Source organism: Fistularia commersonii, chromosome 9, assembly GCF_037954325.1.
Source record: "Fistularia commersonii isolate RoL2024-O1a breed Wild chromosome 9, RoL_Fcom_v1.0, whole genome shotgun sequence".
NCBI lineage: Eukaryota > Metazoa > Chordata > Actinopteri > Syngnathiformes > Fistulariidae > Fistularia > Fistularia commersonii.
Window position 1 is genome coordinate 1,572,978 of NC_141292.1, and position 22,553 is coordinate 1,595,530.

General features: G+C 51.1%; 3 protein-coding genes across 8 annotated transcripts in view; 1 reads left to right on the top strand and 2 right to left on the bottom strand.

Annotated features, from left to right (window-relative positions):
- LOC147230894 (nipped-B-like protein B) overlaps nt 1–2,286 on the bottom strand; it is a 28,019-nt gene extending 25,733 nt beyond the window's left edge. For both annotated transcript variants that reach the window (XM_086151826.1, XM_086151825.1), the window contains exon 1: nt 491–2,286. The gene's annotated coding sequence lies outside the window, so the exon portion shown is untranslated. The remainder of the gene's footprint in view (nt 1–490) is intronic.
- Nucleotides 2,287–2,789: 503 nt separating this feature from the next.
- On the top strand, nt 2,790–8,076 carry mlana (melan-A). Of its 2 annotated transcripts, XM_086151813.1 has the most exons (5): nt 2,790–3,653; nt 4,465–4,557; nt 4,698–4,794; nt 4,876–4,983; nt 6,075–8,076. In XM_086151813.1, the coding sequence occupies exons 2-5, from the start codon at nt 4,469–4,471 to the stop codon at nt 6,141–6,143; spliced, it is 363 nt and encodes a 120-aa protein (XP_086007939.1). In that variant the 5' UTR covers nt 2,790–3,653; nt 4,465–4,468; the 3' UTR covers nt 6,144–8,076. The 2 variants fall into 2 exon arrangements, with proteins under 2 accessions (XP_086007939.1, XP_086007940.1); XM_086151814.1 differs by lacking the exon at nt 2,790–3,653 and having other exon boundaries at nt 4,457–4,557.
- Nucleotides 6,329–22,133, bottom strand: brd10 (bromodomain containing 10). Of its 4 annotated transcripts, none has more exons than XM_086151811.1 (11): nt 21,358–22,006; nt 20,164–20,957; nt 17,964–18,164; nt 13,584–15,166; nt 12,100–12,161; nt 11,901–11,990; nt 11,684–11,799; nt 11,354–11,574; nt 9,813–11,255; nt 9,318–9,566; nt 6,329–8,803 (listed from the first exon to the last, which is right to left on the bottom strand). In XM_086151811.1, exons 2-11 carry the CDS (start codon nt 20,862–20,864, stop codon nt 6,993–6,995), a joined length of 6,477 nt encoding a protein of 2,158 aa, XP_086007937.1. In that variant the 5' UTR covers nt 20,865–20,957; nt 21,358–22,006; the 3' UTR covers nt 6,329–6,992. The 4 variants fall into 4 exon arrangements, with proteins under 4 accessions (XP_086007937.1, XP_086007936.1, XP_086007935.1 ...); XM_086151812.1 differs by adding an exon at nt 8,990–9,148 and having other exon boundaries at nt 8,745–8,803; nt 9,318–11,255; nt 21,358–22,014; XM_086151810.1 differs by lacking the exon at nt 21,358–22,006 and adding an exon at nt 22,089–22,133 and having other exon boundaries at nt 9,318–11,255.
- Between the last annotated feature and the right edge of the window lie 420 nt (nt 22,134–22,553).

Sequence of the window (22,553 nt, forward strand, 5' to 3'; positions counted from 1 at the left end):
CCCGTGGGGGTTAGCCGGCTAGCAACAACTGGAAATGTAGCTAGGCTAGGCGGCTAGGTTTGACGCTAGCATTTAGTTGACGAAGCTAGCATCACCGGTAGTGGATCAAAATCGCTAGCCTTGTACCGTCCACCCCGAGACCCCCCCACCCCCGCGGTTCTAAACGCTTCGTATCGGTTCGTAAATGTCACCAGGAAGCCGCGGTGGCCTTCATCGACGCATCCCCGGCTCACAAAGTGGACCACGGACTTGCTTAAGGAAGCCTAACCCCGACCCGACGCCAGGGAGGCAGGGATACAAAGCACAGACCCCCATCACAATTCATATTCCTCCCCGCTCCCTCCTCCTCTCCTCCCCCCGGCGGATCCCGTCAACAATTCACAAAGGCTAGCTAGATGCAAAGTACCTGACAGAAGCGGGGACGTCCGCCTCCTCCCCCCGCTTTTGAATAAACAAATTCGGTGTTTTCTCTTCAATGTGCCTTATTTACCTCGGGATGTGATGAGAAAGAAGTGGCTGTGGTGGTGGTGGTGGTGGTGGTGGAGGCGGCGGAGGAGGGGGAGGAGCAGGGCTAGGATGGCAGCTGGAGCCGGGGCTCGGTCGCTAGCTCCCTCTCTCCGTCCCGCGGCTCGAACAGCTCCGCCGGGAGGTCGCGATCACAGCGGCGGCGATCCCCGGCGCGGAGGAAGCTGGGGGGTTCTCATATTTTCATTGCATTTATTTTTTTATTGTTACTATTATTATTATTATTATTATTATTATTTCCCCACCGTTAGCGCTGTATGTGACGCTAGCAAATAACGTTAGCAATTAATTTAAATGAGTACAATCGGAGCACCGAGGAAAGGATGGGGGGGGTCCAGTCTACCCCTCTCTCTCTCTCTCTCTCTCTCTCTCTCTCTCTCTATCTCTTTCTATCTCTCTTTCTCTCTCTCTCTTTCCTTCTCTCTCTCTCTCTTTCTCGCTCAAAATGCCGACCGGAAGAAAGGGGAAAAGGAATAACTCCCTCAACCGGCGAGGAGCCGAACTTAACCCGAAAAAACGCCCCCGACTTCGGCGTCCAGCCGCCTCCGTGGCGACCAGAACTGGAACCAGAACCGACCCCCCCCAAACCAGGTCTCCTTCACTCCGGCCAGACTGCCTCAAGAGTGGGGTAATTATTTAAAACCCCTCGGTATCTCCCGCACACCTCATTAATACCCCCAATTAGCTTAATTGACCGGAAGTGATGTTCACTCGCGTTGATTTTTGAGGGGAGGAAAAAAAAGACGTGTTTGTGACGTCACGTGGAGCCTATCAGGTGATTGGCTCCGCGCGTCGTGACGCATCCGGAAATCACCGACGAGACAGTTTGTTGTCACTCGAACATGAATGACATCTATCCGTCTAAGGAGTTATTGAGGGTACGCTTCAATTTTGGAGATGATATTTGTACATTTTGTGAAGACAACATTCAAACCACTGACCATATATTTTACTCATGCGAAAAAGTACAGGGCGTTTGGGCTGAAATTCAAAAATGGGCTAAAGACAATTTTCCATCTTCACCAGTTTCCTTCTCAAGAGATGACATTACATTTGGTTTATTTTCAAGCAACAAAAGAGATGAACCATGTATCAATGTTATTTTAGGCCTGGCCAAGTTCTTCATTCACAAAAAACAGAATGCAAAAGCGTTCCCCCAATTTTACGTTCTTTATAAATGATTTTGAATTATAGAAAAACTCTTTAAAACTTATGGAATAATCCAAAAAACAAAAAATATACTGTTTGATGTCTGAGATTCCCTGTGAACCACAAATTTAAATACATGTTATATCCCCTTTGCAGGTTGTTTTTTTTTTGTTGTTGTTTTTTTTTTGATCTATTCATTTGATTTTTTTTTACTTTCTTTTCGTCTAGCATTAAACATTTCTCATAAACCTTTAACAATGTTAACTTCTGATTACTTACATAACGAATGTCCTTATGTCCTTTGCTTCCTCATCCCCGTTTGTTTCATTGACATTCGATTCTACCTTGCCATCTTTATTTGTACACATGTATATTTGTTTATGCTATTTGTGTTCAATAATAGTAAAAAAAAAAAATGATGTCACTCGAACGTGCATGTGCGTGTGTGTGAGAGACGTTACCCGCACAGGAACTCGTGTACACGCACAGCTCAGGCATATTTATGTAAACAGAGCGGTGGCGCCATCTAGTGGACAAATGGTGTAATGACAGGCGGAGCAGGCGCGGCCTGCAGCAGGGCGAACAGGGTCGTCGTTTCGAAACCGAGGGATAAGGGAGCGCAACAGTTTGTGTAAAAAAAACAACTATTTGTAGCCACTAAAGTGGGAAAAGCGTGAGATTTATCTGCTTTTTTTCAATTCTTTTCCTTTCAGCTATTTCCACGACTAAAGCATTTTAATTCAAAGGTGTCAAACAAGGCCCAGGGGCCAAATGTGGCCCTCCATGTCTTTTTTTTTGCAGCCCCTGAGAACATCTTAAAAGGTCTGATTGTTAAAATAAATAAGTCAAAGGTGTGCATTGACCATAATTTACATTTCTCGCAATTCATGCCGATCATGTTACCCACCAAGCGACGGAGTCCTTGCAGTGTATTTGAATTGAGAATTACAAACGATCCCTAAAAGTCCAGGAGGAGAAAAGTTGATGCGGAACGTTTCGTGAAAATACATATTTGTGCTTCAAGGACAAAAAGCAGTAAGTCTTTTGTTTTCAAAGCATACACTCTACGTCGGCATTTTGACACAAAAACGCTGAGCCAAGTATGCCAAAGTTAGCCTTCCAGAAAAACAAAAAGTGATTTTATTTATTATTTTAAATATTTATATTATTTATCTGTTTTTTTTTTTTTGTAGTTCCATTTATTTTACATTACAATTATTACGCTGATGTGGCCCTGGATGAAAATGCGTCTGACACTGATTTCATTTTTATTTTGACGTATCATCAACTTGTGGTTTTGGACCTCCATTGTTTATTATATTGCTCCCTAAGCACTTATAATACAGCTTAAAGTCAATATATCCATATACGTATATATACATAAATATTTTCATCACATTATTTTCTTCGCTCAGAAGATTAGGCGTTATTAATCAGTGAAATCCGGAACATGGGATGCTTTATTTTTAAAGCAGTTCTTTATAGGCAGCTGCCGTTACCTGTTGCTTCTTGATTTTTACGGTTGATTATTGGCGTGAAATCCCTAAAGCTCACAGTGCAAAGGAGTTTATGAAAGTATTTTATAATAGTCGGGGTTACAATTAGGGGCTGTTAACTGTGGATATTTATTTTATAATTTTTTTTTATGACAACACCCCACAAACAGTTTCATATGAGAGGCCGGCAGCTGACGGAAGGTTCACGAGTGGATAACCATGTTGCGTTTACGGCCCCGGGGTTTCACGGTAATTACGCCGCTTCAATGGGTTTAACCATGAGCCCCTAACCCGTGACCGTCATGAGCTTTTTTTTTTCTCCCCCTTTTCTTTTGCCCCTCTCGGTTCGGAGGGGAGGCGAGATATTTGAGCGGTGAGGGAACACACACACACACACACACACACATAAACGCAGCTTCCAAGACTTTATGAGAAGCCACCCAGCAGCTCCAACTTCAGCCTGCAATTCAATTATCCTATTTGGTAAGATGATGTTTGATGTATTCTTCTGTCTTTTGTTTGTTTTGGGGAAACTGATGCTGCTTAGATGTGCTTAGAATTGCACTGTAAACTTTTTATGATCGACTAAATTGACGGGTTATTTGTGTCGGACCTCCCTGCGCTTGCTGCTGCTGCTGCAGCAGGTGATGACAAGCTTTGGCGCATGACGTCTCGGGTTTTATCTGTTCCTGCAACGATGTGGACTTGCCAAAATCCGCAAAATCCGGTTCACTTGATCGTCACTTGATGTTTCGGATCAAATGAGCCCCAAGTCTACCGGTGCGGAGGTCAGGATTGACTTACACAAACGCGTAATATTTGCCAACGTGCTCATTGAAATGAGTCCTAAAAGGAGACAGAAATTGGTCGTGAAATCGACCGAAATAAATCTGTTTTGCTTGTACGGCGCAGAAGACGTTCCGATTCGCCCCGAAAAAGCACTTTTCTTACCAGACATCACGTCCCCGTTGGTCCGCAGACCTTTCGGTGAGCAAACCGACGCGACCCGGCCCCAAAGGGAAATACTTCCCTCACAATGAGCTCTGTTGATAACCGCGCGATATGAAAGAGGTTATTTCTTTTTTCAAATGTTTTTTTTTTTTCCTCGCCGCGGTCGAGTCGTTTTCGGTTCGAGGCCAGGCGTCGGCTCGCGCGGAAATAAACTCGCGCTGAAGGTCAGGGTGACTTTATCTGAGGAAATACTGCCATTTCTTCTTGCTAAAGTCATATCCGGTGCCACGTTGTCGTGTCTTTTCTTCTAACCGCCGCGGCGTGACTTTCTCCCCGCTTTCAGCTTGATGCGCTGCAACAAGACGGACGGGATGCCTCGAGGAGATTTCAACATCTACTTCGCCAGCAGCCGTCGGGGATTCGTCCGGGCCGAGGAGTACGTGGCTTTCTTTCAGACGACGCTGACGTAGCTTCCCGTCACGTTCCTCAATTTCACCTTGTTTTATTATATTTGACGTGACGCGAGCTAATAAACGAGCGCGGTGAGCAGGGTTGACCGGCTGGCTCCGTCCGCAGGGCGGTGGGAATCGCTCTGCTGGTGGTGATCCTGGCCGCTCTCCTCATCCTGGGCTGCTGGTACTTCAAGAAACGGAGCGGCTACAAGATCATTCGGGTGAGATTTTTCATTTCGGCACATCATCCGCAAAGAAAACAACTTTAACTAATCTCGGTATCCCCCCTCCGCCCCCCGCAGAGCCCGAGATCCGGGTCCCCGGCGTACACGGGAGGCCAGTACTCGGAGGCCGGACCTTCGGCGGAAAACAAGATGGCGCTCGCCGACTTCGGCAGCTTCCGGCCGGTGGTGAGCGGATCGCTCGTTGGAAACTGTCCCCGAAACGCAAACGCCCGACTTTTCAAAAAAGAAAGAGTGACGAAACCATCGATATGGAAACCGGGTGACGGGAAAGCCTGCGAGACAGAGGTGTCAAATTCATTTTGGTCCGGGTGCCACATACGGCCTAATTTGAGCGTAATTACCTAGAAGTAACACTAAATCCAAATTTTTCTTTTGTCTTAGTGTAAAGGAGAACAGGTAGTTGATAATCTTCATATGTAATGAACTGTTCCTTTAAAAAAATACATGACCAACAACCTGATATTCTTGAGGAAACATTAACACTAACATTTTGTTGTGTTTTTCCGAAACTTGCCGCATCCAAACAAAACATACAGGTTTCTTATTAATGAAAAAATAAGATGTGGTCCATTTTTCTTGTAAAATCCGACACTCCATGACCACCTTTTTCTTTTTTGACGACGATGAGCGGGAAAAGCAGGTAAATTTATAACAAAAAATAAAAATGCTATTTACAGCGGTAAGTTGTGAGTCACATGGTGTTGTGCCGTGTCGCTAACACTGATTAAATCAGTGCAGCCCCAGCAGACAATATAGGAATTGCATTTTTATTTCCAAAAAAATAGCTCAATTTTTATGTATATTTTCAAATTGTAGATTTATTCCGCGGTGCTGATTGGACCCCCTGGCGTTTGACACCCCTTCTGTAAGACGTAAATAAGGGGGTTCGTTTCCCCCGAACCCAAAAGCTCCTAAAACTTGCCAAAACTCGGTTTTATCTTTAATCATGTAAAACACACTCGGGTGATCCTCCCGCTGCGGCGTTGACCTTCGACCCTGGCTGCGTCACGGGGGCGGGGGGGGAGGTGGTTTTCTGAGCTTACAAACAAAACACGTGAAACAAAGGCCACGTGTGTCTGCGGGGGAGATTTCGATGTCACCAGACCGAGGCCAGGAATTTCAAGTATTCCACTCCCGAGGCGGGGATCGGGGGGGAACTGGCGGGCGGGCGGGCGGGCGGATGATTAACGAGGTGAAAAATCCTCATCCCGTCCCGAACGTTTTCCAAAGAAATATGAGTGCGATCTGTCCTCCAGGTTCCCAACGCTCCTCCGGCCTATGAGAAGCTCTCCTCCGGGCCGCTGCCTCCTCCCTACTCGCCCTGAAGGATCCAGGATCGCCGCAGGAGGCGTCCCTGAACGCCGGATCCCCCGTCGGAGGTCTGATCCGTTACGATTGTCGCTTCCCGGCGGCGTCTGACCGAACGCCGACGCCATGTACATACGACGTCACCGATAAAAAAAAAATGATTTCACACGAAGCCTGTGAGTGACACACTCCCGGAAAGTTGTTTTTTTTTTTTTTTTTTTTTATTTCCATGCGGTTAAGTCCACATTTATTCAATGAAAATGTACCTAGTAAATATTTTTTTTTCTTTTTTTTTTTTTGAAAAATCTATATGCTAAAAATAAATAAATGTGACTGCAAAACATTTCATGTGGGCTCAAACATGTCGTACAAATTTCTCTAATAATTTATTTACAACTCTAGTAAAATAAAGTGTAGTTTTTGAGCTGTTTCTAATTGGAAAAAGGACACAGACAGACTTAGGATACGGACGCCTCATGGTTCTTTCTGACGGTCGAAGGTAAGAGCGCGCCGTCCCGAGGACGACCTACTCGACGGGCGTCTTGTTGGACCGTCTATTGACGGACGCGGGTTCGTTTTGCGAAGCGTTCTCATTACTGGCCGTGAAGTTCAAAACAGCAACGTGTACGACATTCATCTGAGGGCAGCCTCAAGAGTTTTCCGTTGAGAAAACCGTCACAGTATACATTTCTCGTCTGTTTCCAGAGAGTCCACCTGGAGGGTAGAACCATCTTTAAACCAGAACTACGGTTGTATAGCAGTTTGTTTTTGTTAGCTTTAAACAACCTCGGGATTTTTCCAAACAAACAAAAGGGGCGTGTGAATCTGAATCCCGCGGTCTCGCACGGGGCCGGCGAGCGGCCGGGTCACTCGGTGTTGCTCTGAGGCGGCTGTGCGGAGGAGCCGTGGGTTTGTAGTGCTCCGGTGGAGGAGGCGCTGGAGGTGCCGGAGGTGCTGGAGACCGTCGGTGCAGCCGGGGGTTCTGGGCGTCGGGCGGGCTGACATGGAACCGTGCTTAAAACAGCACCGTCGGGACTAATGAGCAGCTTGGGCGCCGCCTCGGACCGCGTACGGAAGGGCGGCGCCCGCGGAGGCCGCTCCGCCGGGGCCTGGCCGGTCAGAATCACGGCTTGCCGGATGACGTTCGTCTTGGGAGACGCGGTCGGTCGGGTTGCGGCGACCGAGGCGCCGCCGGGTAAAGGGGTCGTCGTCACGGGCGCGGGTTGAAACTCGTGGACGGAGCTTCCGAGCGACGGCGCCTGCGTCCTCGACGCGACCGTTGACGATACGTGAGTCCGTGTGCCGACGAGCGCCGGCCGCACGGCGGCGGGCAGGTGTTTATTTACCGTGGTGGTGGTGACGCCCATGTGTGCCAAAGACACAGACGGAGCGACGGAAGGTGCCGGAATCTGCGAGCCCGGATCTACGGCGGCCATTTGAACCTCCGGCCGTTTTGGAGGAGGAGTCAAATGTTGTGCAAAGGGCGAGCCGGGGACGGTCGAGGCGAACGGGCTCGGTAGAACAGGAGACGGTGACGTTGTCGGCGGCGGTCTGGGCGGAGGCGGAGCTACGGCTGGTTTGACCGTGGACGAGCACGGCGCCGGAGCGGGTGCCCCGGCGCCAATCCCGACCGCGGTCGACGCCGGGCCCAGACCAGGCGCGCCGCCCGCTCTCGGCCGGGAGGAGACAAAATTGGGGGGATTTATCGGAGTCGAGGCAAAGCCGCTAAGTCGCTGCGAGGCGGGCGGCCTCGGCGGAGCGGGAGCCGCGCTCGTTTTACCATCGAACGACGTGGAACCCGATCCCGGCTGGACCGGCACGGCGCCGGGAGTTGCCGTCGGGCCCACGGCGGGCGTGCACGCTACAAAAGGACAACTGGTGGCCGGCGCGGGGGGCGGTCTGGCAGGGGGCCGCGCTGCGACCGGTGACGGAGGGGCCACGGTGGCACGGCCGCCCCCCGGGGCCGGTTCCGCCGACCCGAGGCGAGCCGGACCGGCACTAGGCACTTTTTGCGGCGCGGGACTTGAAATGATTAGCACGTGGCTGCCTGGACCCAAACCCTGGGGCGGGACTACGAAGCGTGAATTATTTAGGAAGATCTGCGTGCCGCCCGCCAGGGGAGCGGAGGTGTTGATCACTATCCTCTGTTGGACGGCGCCGCCCGCGGCCGGCAAGAACGGGTTCGTCGTCGGGGAGGAGACGGACACCCTGCTTTGAGTGACGGGAAGAGGCGCGGAAGACGAGATGCGGTCGGTTTGGTCGCCGGGGCCGCTCTTACCGCTCGCGGGCTGCCGGGCCAGGGCGGCCGCGGACGCCTGGGTCGGACTCGTCTGCGCGGAGGTTACCTGAGCGGGAGAGCTGACGGGCGGCGTGGCGGCGGGAAGACCTGGATCCTTTGACGAGGCGGCTGCAGGGCACGCGGAAGAGCCTTTTTTGGAGATACCGGCGTAGGAAGGGATCCCCTGGATGTGGGAGTTGCCGGTCAGCATCAGATGCGAGACGAGCTGAGCCGGACGGCTCGTGATGGTATTCGAAGCGGCGAAGGAGAGCAGTTGCCCGGCGGTTGCTGGTGCGTTTCCCGCCGCCGCCGCCGCCGCGCCTTTGGAAGGAGACGGTGACTGGACGCCGGCCGTCTGTCCGACGGCGGCCGCCTTCCCTGGAAACTGGAATTGAACCCCTGTGGACACAGAAGACCGATGACTCATTCCCGGTGTTTTTGTCCAAGATGTCAGAATATTCCACCACGCTCGCCGTATGTTCATAAAACAATAAGTAAATTAGACAGGGGAGAACTGGAGGAGGTCCCCCTCTTACATGTGGCGCGACGTCACGTGATTTTCGCCATAAGTCCAAACTCTCATACATAAGTGCCTTCGTCAGCCACCTATGCTGACACAGTGGGAAAGTCCCAGAGCCTGTGGAAGGTGGTGGATTTCCTGTGGAAGTCTGGAAAGGCGAATGTAACCAAGGCGGCCTTCCTCGTATCGTGCGAGGTGATGTATCCTTCCGCTCTGCTCGCCAACTAGTTTTAACATCACATAGGTCAGAGGGACGGAACGAGGCTCTCTTAACACGTTCACGAGAGACGGCGACGTCGCCGTGAACCACTGTGGGTCCAGAAGGTCGTAAAGCGAGGACCGGCGAGGAAAACAATCCGAAGCAATTCACAAAGAAACCATCAGGAAACCCACCTGCAGGCAAGGCCACGGTCTTGGCCTCGGAGTTGACATTCACACCGGGTCGGCCGAGGCTTAATCCCGCCCTCAGGTGTTCTGCAGATAACGGGGCGCTCAACGGCGGTCTGCCGGACGGCGTGGCGGCGGCCTGCTTTGAAACAGCCCCCACGAAGGAGCCTGGCGATGCTGCGGCGGGCTGGTTGAGGAACATGACTTTTGAAGAGCAAACGGGTTTGGTGACGGAGGGTGTTTCTTGGGACGCTGCTACATTGGAGGCGGGGGAAGAAGAAGAAGAAGAAGATGGAGATAATAAGATAAATTTGGTGACCGGGGATCTCTCTTCTGAGCCGGCCCGTTTCACTCCGGGTTTCGCGGTCAGTTCCACGTTAGCCGGCGAAGGGAGGCGAGCGGTTTCTGCTGATGAGGGCTGGAAGTGAGCGCCCGGAGGGCTCGCCTGTACGAGCTGCCCGACTTTTGTCGAAACCGTAGAACCGCCTGACATGTTGGAACCTTGACTCAAGGCGAAGGTCGATGCTGCTGCCGCGGCGGCGGCGCTGACGCTACCGGTGAGCGCCGCGACCGCGGGGGCCGGGATGACCGAAGGGGGGTTCAATAATGACGGGACGGGCTTCGGGGGCGGGGCGACCGAGACGTCCGCCGGAGCCGGGATGGCGCAGGATGAAGCGTGAGAAGGTGCGGAGGTGGAAGACGGCGACGTCTTGGATACGAGGAAGGCTTTGAACTGCGGGGAGATGGTGATGACCGGGCCGCCGGACAGAGCGCCCAGCGCGCCCTGGTCCGCCGAGGTCTGAACCTTGACGATGCCGGTGTTGCCTCCTCTCGTCGTGACCAGAATGGACTGCGAGTCACGGATGCACACCGTCTTCAGCTCCTGCTTCGGGTCGGCGGCGGAAACCGGAGCAGCGGGAGTCGCCGGGCTGGGCTGCGGAGCGCTCGCTTTGGGACCGCAGACTTGTCTCCCCTTCGACGCCGCCGGCTGACAAGGCGAAACCGAGGGCAACGGAGTCTTGGCCGTTTTGGCATCGTTCAGCGCGGCCGTCTGCTGAACGGGGATGTCGCTTTCTGGAATGGTGAACCCAGGCACGTTGGTGGACATACACAGGGGGCTTGTCGCTTTGGCGGCGGGGACTCGGGCGTCCTTAGAATGTTGCTGATTGGGACATTTCTCCTCGGCTTTGTGAACGAGGAGGTTGGCGGGCAGAATGACCACTTGCTGCATGATCTTGTCCCCCGTGTTCTGGTCCAGGACCGGGTGGACGGCGATCTTGACCGGGCCGCCGCCGCCGCCGTCTTTGGACACGATGTGACCCAGCCCCTCCGGGACCTTGTACACCACCTGGACGGGGGTTTTCGGTACAGTCTGGACCGGTTTGGCCTGTGCTGATTGGAGGAGAGCCGTACCGGGCTGTCTGAGAATGTGCTTCGGTCGCTGTCCTTGTCCTTGCGGACGCTGCGTGTTCTGCTGGGAATGGGATGGAGACCTTTGTGCTTTCGAAAGTTCTGCGGTCCCCGCTGCGGAGGTAGGCGCGGCGCCCGAAGGAGAACCCTTGTTGGGTCCGTCAAGGTGATTGAGCCCTGAGCGTTCGACGGGCCGTTTCATTAAGGTCACTTTGTTTCCCACGCTCCTGGCGAGAAGAGTCGGGATGGGCGTGTAGCCCTTAGGTAGTCCGGTGGTGGGGCGGAGGATGGGGATTCTTGGCGACGGGGAGTACCGTGCCGGCGTCACTGACCCCGACGACGAACTCGGATCCCGGGATTGATTCGACGGGATCGGTTCGGATCCGGACCGCGACCCCGAGTCAGGGGTCGGCCCCGCGTCGCCGCCGCCGGTCTGACCCCTCGCCGAGGAGCCCGCGTGGTCCAGGTGGTTGCCGGAAACGGAGGTCACCGTTCTCTCTCTGGCCGTTTCGGCGGCGAGCTCCCTGGTGCTGGCTAGGAACACGGCACAAATGTCCACATACACACATTTAGAAACTCAACAGGGTTTTTCTTTCAAGGAGAAGGATAAGACATAACTGGGGTGACTTTACCTCCGCTCCAAAGACCTCTGGGAACTACATGCTCCTGATCCTCCTCTTCTGATCTTCTGTAATGATCCAACGCGCACGCGTCCTTCCCCGAACCGCTCTCCTCCTCCTCCTCGTCGTCATCATCTGACGACGACGACGACGACGACGCACACTCCTCACGCACAAAGTTGTCGTAGTCCGGATGCTTCTTGAAATCATCGAACTCCTTCTTCAGACGCAGCCTGGCGTGGAAACCAGAGTTTTGGAATCAAAGTTTCAGTTGCTTTGTGCCGGTCGGTAGAGCGCCAAAAATTTAACACCCCCGTCCGTCCGAAGTCTGATGCGCCCTACCTGTTCCTCTGGTGGGCCTTAACAAGTTTGGGTTCCCAGGGTGAGAGTTCATTCAGTAGTCTGATCAGAGTGCTGTGGAGGTCCTTCACTGCCTCTCGCTTGTAGTACCACCGGCCCTGCCAGGCAAAGCAAGACACACTGTGAGGCCGCGCGAAAAACCGGCGACGGCAGCGGGAGCTCTGGGAATCATCTCGACGGATCCGCGGCCATCGAGTACCAGTCTCTTCTTGGTGCTCTCCAGGTCATCCAGCTCGTCCTCCGTCTTGCTGATCAGCTCCCGCAGCTCCTCCAGGTTAGTGCATACCAGCTACGGAGGAGCCAAGGTGGATCCAGTGATAAAATGAAAAATATTAAAAATAAAGGACGTTTCTTACAAATTAGCTCTACCGACTGCGTGTTTCACCGAGATGGACTACCTTAAAGGACGGCTCCGCTGGGGATTCATCTTTACTTCTCTTTGTAGACTCGGGCTTTTTTCCTATCACCAATAAAGCAGATGTGGCGACTGAGTGGATACATCACACGGGAATAAATACAAATACTGACAAAAATGACCCCTGCGGCACATGGCGGCCACAGATGCGGTTTTTCCATTCACACCTAAAACCGAGCTCCTTTTCAGACCGGGCGAGGGGATCTGAGGTGGTGCGATCCCACAGGAGGTACCAGCGGGCGTCCAACTGGACAAGGCTTGGAGCCTCTGGGGTCAGACGGCCCTGTTCCTTTACCAAATGTAAGCCTTCTTTTCCTTCGGGCTTTTCTCTTCAGGGGTCTCCACAGGGAATTAACCTTCTCCATGGAACCCTATTCTCTGCACACCGACTAACTTCACGTCCTCTCTCACGACATCCATCGATCTTCTCTTCAGGTCTTCCTTTGGACCTCCATTTCCAGCATCCGTCTACCAATATATTCACTATCCCTCCTCTGTACATGACCCAACCACTTCTTCTCTCCACTACATCTAACATGTGCCGTCCCTCTGATGGACTCATCCCTTTTCCATCCTGGTCACTCCCAAAGAGAACCTCAACATCTTGAACACCTCCACCTTCTCGATCTCCACTCCCAGTAGCCTCACTGTTCCACCCGGGTTCCTCTCATTCACACACGCATATATTCTGTCTTGCTGTGGCTAACCTTCATTCCCCTCCTTTCCAGAGCATACCTCCACCTCTCTAGATTTTCCTTAACCTGTTCCCTGTTCTCAGGGAGATGACAGATCAGTTTCATCTGCAAACATCATGGTCCATGGAGATTCCTGTCTAACCTCATCTTTCAGCGGCTCAGAGCTGATCTCTGATGAGGTCCCACCTGCACCTTGATCTTCTCTGTTACACCTACAGTCGTGGCCAAAAGTTTTGAGAATGACACAACCACAGAAACATCTGGCAAACACCTAAAAACCCTGAAGGAACAGACTCTGTGAAAGCGACATTCTCAAAACTTTTGGCCATGACAGTACAGCACCCCTCACGTCTCACAGCGAGCATACATGTCCTGTACCAGTCTAACATACTTCTCTGCCACTCCAGACTTCCTCATACAAAGCCACCTGTACAAAATGTGTGTAAAGAATAACAAGAACAGCTGACTGCGCTGGCCCTCCAAAGAGTTGGGGGGGGGGGGGCATATTATCAATAGATGACTAATAATTCTGACTATACCTGAGTATCTCACGCATATTCTGTGATTTTTTTTTTTTTTGAAACAGCAAAAGCAACCCGGGCTGCATTATTTTGACATGAATGAGTGTTTTTTTTTTTTTTTTTTTTAAACCAGAGCAAGAAAATGGACGCCAGATCTGGAGCCGTGGGCGGCGCTGCTTCTGATCTGATAAAATCCCAGACAGGTGTTCTTCCATCAGCTGAGCTTCCCATCAGTGGACCCTTGTTCTCACCCATTTTCTGCTTCTTTTTCCTGTCCCTCCTCTTGAGCGTTGGGGCAACTCGCCGCCGCACCGCAGGCTTGGCAGCCTCGGCGGGACTCGCGTTCATCTCGTCCTTGCAACGCAGCTGCTTTTTCTCCCCTTTGGCCCCCGGCAGCTGTTCCCTCCCTCGCTTTTTCTTCCACTTCTTTTTCTTAGTCCACTTTTTGTCCGTGGCCCTATCGGACGGCGGCGCTCGCGCCGAGGCGCCGCGGTCGCAGCCGCGCTGCGCAGGTTTATCGCGACTCCTTTGGCTTTGACAGGATTCCGAACAGGAGGTCGTCTCCGGTTCCTGGCCGGGACTCCCTCCTTCTTTCTTGATCCCCTGCGGTTTGGTCGGCGAGGCCGCGTTGGCGGAGCGAGCGGGAGACCTGCCGGTGTAGCAATGCTCGCCCACGCTCAGACAAGGTTCTCGCGTCTCTGCTTTAATGGTCCTGTCCGAGGCCGGGGAGAAGCCGCGCTCCTGCTTTACGGCGAGCGGTTTGGAGCGATGCCCCGATCGGGAAGCCTCTCCCTTGAAATAGGGCTTAACAGGGCTTTCCCTGGAAGTTTTCGTGCGCATCAGGGACGGAGAGCTGGCGTGAAGCCTCAGTTGGGATTTGGAGTCTTCAGACGAGTCTTCCTCGGAGGAGCCCGACTCGGACCGCACCTCCTTCTTTAGCGACCACGGTTTGAAGCTCTCCTCGGCTTCCTCCCTGTCCCCGTTTTCCCTTTTGAGAAACCCGAAAGTTTCAGCGCGGGCCTTCCCGAAAAGTTCGGACTCCCCCGCGTCGGCGTGGCGTCCCCCGTCGTTTCTGTTCCCCTCCGACTCCTCGCCCTCCGTCCCCGGCGCCGCCTCCACGCTCTTCACCCACGCCGAGGGGAAGGGAAACAGCGGGGGCGTGCTGGGCGTCTGGCGGTAGATCCTCAGATCGGCGCCGCAGAAATGCGGGAAATGTATGTAGGCCGTCTCCTTGCTGTCGTAGCCCAGGATGGACTCCCTGCACTCGTGAATGGGCTGCGCCAGCACGGCGTCCTGCACGTCCTTCTGCGTCTCGTACACGTGGTCACACAGGCCCTTCAGGAGCCACGCTCGCTGGTGGAAAGGCAGCAGATGGAAGGGCTTCTCCTCCAGAGGGCTCACCTCGCCCAGCGTGGCGAAGAACTGGTGGCAGAGCCCCAGCTGCTCGGCCCGGTGCGGCTGCTTCCGGGCGCCGCCGACGGCCCGGTACCAGCCCAGGACCCGCTGCCGGAGCTCCGACTCCCAGCGGCGGTAAGGCATGGCTGGCCTGCGGTGCAGAGTCGCCCTCTTTTGCCACGGGGACAGGAGGGAAGACATGATTTTGGAGAGGAGGACGCTGCAGCGGGGCATCAACAGACACCGCTCCAGCTCGAAGAACACGATTTCCGGGAGGTTCAGCGCCGTCTGGGCCAGGCAGAGGAAGTGACCGATGGCGGGGAGCTCCCAAAGGGTGTCCACGGTGTGGGGCGACGCCTGGGACAACAAGCTCTGCTCCCACTCCTCCACCTCCTTGGCCGACATCTCCTCCGCTTCTTTTTTCTCCAGCTCTCGCTGCCTGGAGAAAAGCAAAAACAACAGCTGGGTCAGCTCACCGCCATTCCTGTCTCTGCCAAAACATTTTAATAGATATAGTCGTCGACTGCCCACGCGTGGGAAGGAGAGAGTGAATGGTTGTACGTCTCCGTGAGAAGGCCATTTGGTACGGGAAAGGAGTTTAAAATGATCTTATTCTCGTTTTCATTCCAAAAGACAGTAGGCAGAGCTGGAGGTGGCAGAGATGGGAGGGAGAGTGAATATATTGGTAGACGGATGCTGGAAATGGAGGTCTAGAAGAGACCAAAGAGAAGATTGATGGACAAAGTGAGAGAGGACATGAAGGTAGTTGGTGTGAGAGAGGAGGATCCAGAGAATAGGGTGCGATGGAGAAGGTGGATTCGCTGTGGCGACCCCTGAAGGGAAAAGACCAGAGGAAAAGAAGAAGTCCGTAAGCTAACCCTCGCTAAAATGGCCGGCAAACAAATTTGACCGGAGAGCCGGTTTGAGATGTGAAAGAGCCAACGGTGAGGCGGCAGAAGGTCCAGGACGGCTGATCTATGAGAACGAGGAAGAGAATGGCTGTACGTCTCTATATGAAGAAGATTGGGTTGACTTTACTGATCCCACGAGGAGGAAACTCAGTCACAGCAGCATGGATGGATGGACGGACGGACGGACGGACGGACGAGTCCAGAAGAAATAGGTACAAAACACAACACAAACAGAGACCGCCGTCATTTCCGGACTATGAACCGCTTCTTTTCTTTCCACACGCTTTGAACACTGACACTATTTTATGGATTTTTTTGGGGGCTAACGAGCGTCAGGAGGCTAAAACATTTAGCCCGTCACGTGGGAACGATGAGGTGACCCTGAGATTCAGTTCAATTCCGACACAGAAGACGACAAAGCGGAGATAGAAAATGGATGTATTTTCCTTGTGTTACGCATTATGAAACTTTTTCATCAGCCGGGTCACAGCCACTGCTCGGTAAAAAGCATTTAATTAGAAGTTTAAATATTTCCCTTTACAACGCGGACACCTGCGGCTTATAGACAAGTGTGGCCTAAATATGTACACGGATATATATTTCGTTATTTTTAGCCGGTGCGGCTTATATTCAGGTGCACTCAATAGTCTACAAATGAGCGTATGTACAAAATATACAGTCTAAGGCCAGTTAGATATGGAGGAAAAAAAACAAATTCTCTAATAATTTACAACACTGGCAAAATAAAGTGTCGTTTTTGAGCTATTTCTACTTTTTTTTTTTTTTTTTTAAATGTATATGATAAAAATCAATAAATGTGACTGCAAAACATTTCATGTGAGCTCAAACATGTTGTACAAATTTCTCTCATTATTTATTGACAACTCTAGTAAAATAAAGTGCAGTTTTTGAGCTGTTTCTAATTGGAAAAAGGACACAGACAGAATTAGGATACAGACGCCTCATGGTTCTTTCATACGGTTGAAGGTAAGAGCGAGCCGTCTCGAGGACGACCTTCTCGACGGCCGTCTTGTTGGACCGTCTATTGACGGACGCGGGTTCGTTTTGCAAATCCGTGACGTTCAAAACAGCAAAGTGTACGACATTCATCTGAGGGCAAGAGTTTTCTGTTGAGAAAACCATCATGGATGCAGTTCCACTGTCATTTTCGGATTATACGCCGCTACTTTTTTCACACGGTTTGAACAGTTCGGCTTAAACAACGACGTGGCTAATTTTTGGATTTTTTCGGGCTCCTTAACTTCACGCCGCCTCACCGCATCGGACCGATGACGATACAGTGAAATCCGACACTGAAGAAGACGACGTTTATGTTTTTTGTGCGCAGGAGGGAGACCAAGATGGCGATCAGCTGGACCAGAACAAAGCATGGTTAGGAAATGGATGGATTTGTGTTATTTATCATTAATCTTTTTTCATCAGCCGTGTTCCAGGCACGGTTCGGAAGAAAGAATTTCCAGTAAGTATTTGTGGATGCTACCGGTATGTGTTTAATTAATAGTTTGAATATCTCATGTTACAACACGGACACCTGCGGCTTATAGACAAGAGCGCCCTATATACACTGCTCAAAAAAATAAAGGGAACACTTAAAAAACACATCCTTGATCTAAATGAATGAAATATTCTTACGAAATACTTTGCTCTTTACACAGTTGAATCCGCTGACAACAAAATCACACAAAAATGATCAATGGAAATCAAATGTATCAACCCGTGGAGGTCTGGATTAGGAATCACACTCAAAATTAAAGTGTAAAGACAAACTCCAGGCTGATCCAACTTTGATGTAATGTCCTTAAAACAAGTCAAAATGAATCCGTGTTGCTTCCTGAGTGGACACTATGATTTCACAGAAGTGTGATCGACTTGGAGATACATTGTGTTGTTCAAGTGTTCCCTTTATTTTTTTGAGCGGTATATATATATACACATACTGTATATTTATTTTGTTGTTTCAGGCTGATGCTGCTTATATTCAGGTGCGCTCAATGGTTGGGAAATCACTATTAGCACGCAGAAGCGTCCATCCGGAGGGTACGACCGTCTCTAAGCTTAAAATACGAAACTACAGTTGTACAGCAGGTGGAAGAAAAAAAAAAAACAGGAAACCATTGTGGTCATGACAAGTGAGAGAATGTTAGTAATTTAAATATAGATATGAATATTGCACTGACGGGGGAGGCGAAAGATTGAGATAGGAGGTAGAACGCTCGTGCAAAAAGCGCAAAAAAAACAAATATTCAAGTAAATGAGAGGGTGAATGGTTGTCCCTCAGTGATGAAGGAATGAATGTTCTCTCACCTTCTCTCCTCCTTGGCCCTCTGTTGCTCCTCCAGCCGAAGCGTCTGGACCATTATGGACTCGTGACCCCCGACCGTGAGAGTCGCCAGGCTCCGAGGCGCCAGCCTCCTCCTCGTCGATGTGCCCCCCGAGCCTCGCTCCTCCTCGGCACCGAAGCGTCCTTTGGAAGTCACCGCCAAAGTCGTCTTCTCCCGGAGCGTCCTAATTCAACATATTTATATATATATATATATATATATATATATATAAAAATAAATTAAAAAAAACATGAGAAAGTATCTTTAAATATCAGTCGGGCAACTTTTCAAAATGCACTGGCAGAGAATTTGATCAATAGACGCCATCAAAAATAGAAAAGTTGTAGTTTTACCAATTGCACACACACACACACACACACACACACACACACATTCTGGATTTCTCTTTCTTTCTAACGCCATCTATCCCGGCCAGCTTCCCTGGGAGTGAGGCTTTTATACGGGGTCGTCGACGGGGCACTGCAAATTTTCAAGAGCTGTCAAAATTCCAGATGCTAGTTTTTTTTTTTTTTTTTTTTGCAAACGAGTGCATCTAAAGCTTAAAGACGGCAGCGTGCGACGGCAAGACGCTTGAGAAGTCGCCTCCGTCAGCCAACTGGACAATATCTGGAAGGCTCTCAAGAGCTTATTAGAAGAACTGAGGTAACTGTGAGTGCTGCCAAATGAAATGGGTGGAGCTGAGCAACGACGGCCAATTCTTACAGAGGAGGCAAACAAACAATCATCTGATGTAAATATGGGGAGCAGAAATCTCTAACGCATCAAAGACTGAACTCCACCACTTCTTTACGGCTGGAGGCAAACAATAACAACACTGGTTTAGGAACCCGAAACGGCTACCGTTTATTTATGGGCTATTTAATGTTCATTTCGACTGTATTTCTGTAAAATTTACATCTTTCCCGTCTAAAGCCACATATCTATCGGCATATGTTCATAGTACCCTATCTGTAAGTCGCTTGTGAATGACTGACATAATGCTGCTCTTTTATTTATTCTATCTGCACCTTTTTCACTTCTGGTTCGACGCTTAGCTGCATTTCGTTGCCCGGCGCTTGTACACGTGTCATGACAATAAAGTTGAATGCAATCTAAACCAATCTCATCAGAAACACACACAAACACACACATGGAAAGGTGATCGATAAGGCCATGTCGTTCTGAATGACTGTCTTTTTGCTGTCAGGGTCTTCGCAGTGACTGAGGAATGAGTACAAAACCATCACTTGACTTGCAAAATGTCAAATTTGAATGCGTGCATGGCCTGGGTGCTGTAATCGGTCCCCGTGGGACTGAAATTGGCACATAAATACATAAAGGCTGATTGAATAAGGAAAGTTAAGTGCAGTCCACGCGGTTTCCGAGCACCGCCGTCCTGGGGTGGTTATGCAATTTTCCATGGGAACGGATTCAAAAGCCGGCCGTGATCTCATGCGATTTGATCTTTTATCTGGGATCTCGGATCCAGCGGAGGTTACCGAGGCAACGTGCCCGCTGAAAAGTGGACCACTTTTGCGATGCATAAAATCCCGGGTCGAACCTGAAGGTACGACGCCAGCCTACTGATCCCGCTTCGCTGCAAAAGACGCGTCGATGTCGTTTTTCACTTCATCTAAGAGACATGTCGGCTCGCCACTGAACATCTGTAGAATACGATTTTATAAAATCCACAAACTGTGATCAATATTCATTAATTCAATAAGCAACTAACTCACTGCATTAACAAGTGCTAGTTGACTGAACGCCCATGATCCACTGGTTTGGAGTTCCATGAGATAGTTTGACTCACAGGATTTAATTATGTCAATATAATGCATGTATATGCATTTAACTTTTAAAACGTGTAAAAGTGCAAATACATGCAACAATTGCTGATTTTTTTTCTTCATCTCGTGGTTTATTAATTATTGCGCACCACAGAAAATGGCAATATGGCACGTTTTGGATTTTTGCTTTTGAAAATTACTTTTATTCTAAGTTTACTGGTCCATGTTAAATAGTCCGGATGTAATTTAGTTACCGGCAGAGATTCGCGTTTGACAGAACGGGTGACTCTGAGGGACTCTTGCTGAAGTATAAGATGCCGCGTGCGGGATTTTTAACATCAGTCAGCAAAGATGTGCAAATCTAGTTAATCTCGTATGTATTTTCTCTTACTTTACCTGGACAGCAATGTGAGTTTCTGCTCCAGCATAATTTCTAGCTTCTGCGCCTGTTTGGAGACCCAGTGGTCCACACCGTGGTACCGATAGCAGTTCTCCAACATCAGCCTGAAGTCTGCAACAAAATCGGTTATCGTCTCGTACTCCTGGCCGATAAACTTCTGCTCTATCCTCCGCAGACACATGGACCGCTTGAGCTGCCCCTGGCCCGGCCCCGGCCCGCCGACTCCTCCGACGCCGTCCTGCTGGCCGATGGATTGATGGAATAGACTTGCGATCCCTTTGTGCTTGTCCAAGAGAAACCCGGTGAATATCCTATATGCTTGCTGGACCTCATAGTTCATGTTCTCCTCAAAACTATTGCTATTGGTTGAGATGCAGACTTCGGGCAGGGAGAGGTCGCTGACGGCGAACTCCGTCGTGACATCGTTGCTCGCCGAGTGGTGGCGGCGGTCGGCAGGATCTCCCCGGACGCCGGGACAGTGCAGCGCTACGATCGTCTCCACTTCACAGGTGCCATTTCTGAGTCCGCCTTGGGTCTCATCGAGGTCCATATCTTCACGGCGGCTGTGCGCCCGGCAGGGATCTGCGTTGTATCTGGACCGCTGGGTGGATGATTCATTGGCGGTCGAGTCTTGGCTGCTGGGTAACGGCTGCTTACAGGCTGCTGTGATCCGGTCCGACCGATCCTCCTGGTCCATGGTGCAGGGACCTGAACTGGGTAACAGGTGTCACCTACGGTGCGCGGGGATTATACAAAAGGCCCCGCATGTTTGTTTTCGTTTGAGGGAAACCTGCAAGAGACAAACGACAATCGTAACAAATCGAGTCCTCAGAGAAGTGCACAGGTGCTCATAATTCACATTCCTGAGATTGCAAAAAAGAAAAAAAAATTGCTGACAGTGTAACCGCTTGCATGACAGGTGCTGCTAAGATTTAGTGTTGCAACGGTTCCAACGCCCCCGCTTGTAAAATCTGCAGCAAAACTTTCCCAAACAACCCGTCCGATCTCTGCAAACTCCACGGATCAATGGCTAGCCCGCTACGTTAGCATCCGGCGAGCTAGGTCCAAAGTACCCAAAGTTTGTTGTGCATTTCTGCGGGACGGCTCACCTCCTTCGGTCGCGGTTCAAGCCCGCAAACATACGCGGAATGAAGGTCCGGAAAGAGGGTTCCGCGGGTCGGACGACGTACCTGGATGTTCTCAGCGCGGCTCCGGACGCGCACCGGGCGAGACGGGCTTCAGCAAGCTTAGCAACCCCGACAGCCTGCTAGCTTGCTATTGTCTCCGACCTGGGGCCTGCAGTTGCTGCGTTCGCTGCCCATAGTTACATATTCAGCGATCGGATGTTTAATACGGCGGGGAGGGAAAAAGGACAGCCCATGCTTCCGGCGCCCTCGGGGGGTGTCACTGACGGCAAGGCGGCCGAGACGCCGTTAGCCGGGGGTTCGCTAACTGATTGTCCGGCGGTGCATAACACTTGATGTGCTCTAGCCATCCAGCTAGCTAACAGGCACGGTTTGCAACTTGACAGCAACTGTGCGACCGACGCGGGGCTTCACGTCAGAGGCGACATTTCGCCGGATATCTGTCGACAAGTGTGTACAGAAGAAATGTAAAAAAATAATAATAATAAACAACCCGCTGACGGATAAATCTAGCTGGCGTGAAGGGAAAACCCAGTCAGCTTCACTTCCCCCCTGCGTGTTCTCCATGCAAATGAGCGTAACCTGACGTAGCTAGCATGTCGGCGCGTAGCAACAAAACCGTTATTTTCATCCCGGACGCCGACGCTCCTCTCATCGTTCACTCATCCGCAAGCTTAACGATGTACATAACCCCTCCGCGGAGAGCCGAATATCGGTTTTGGAATTGTCATTCAAATACGAGCCGCCGCTCGGTTGTTATAATCAAAGAGACTAACACTCTCAGAAGTACAGTGTCAAACTTGTGGCTGTTGTAGTTCCACCCTTGACCGCTAGGTGTCGCTGTTTACCACTATTTAGCTCCAGCGCGTCATCGGGTTCCTTCGCCAACCGTCAGGCTTCCAACTGCCGGCGTGCGGGCCGATGCGGGCCGCCCCGCTCCCTGCATCCGGTCCAACACGCTTCTCCAAGATTCGAAAGCGTTTATTGTCACATGCACGGTGTAGAAACGTGTTTTCCTGTACAATGCAACTGTAGAAGTTGCTGAGGATCGTAGGTGACGTGCCAATCCTTCCTCAGGAAGTACAGATTCTTCTTCTCCTTTGGCCTTTTCCCCTCAGGCTCAGGGTCTCCACAGTGACACAACCTTCTCCATCTAACCCTGTTCTCTGTATCCTCCTCTCTCACAACAGCTCACTTCATATGCTCTCTCACGACCGATGTATTCACTATCCCTCGACCCA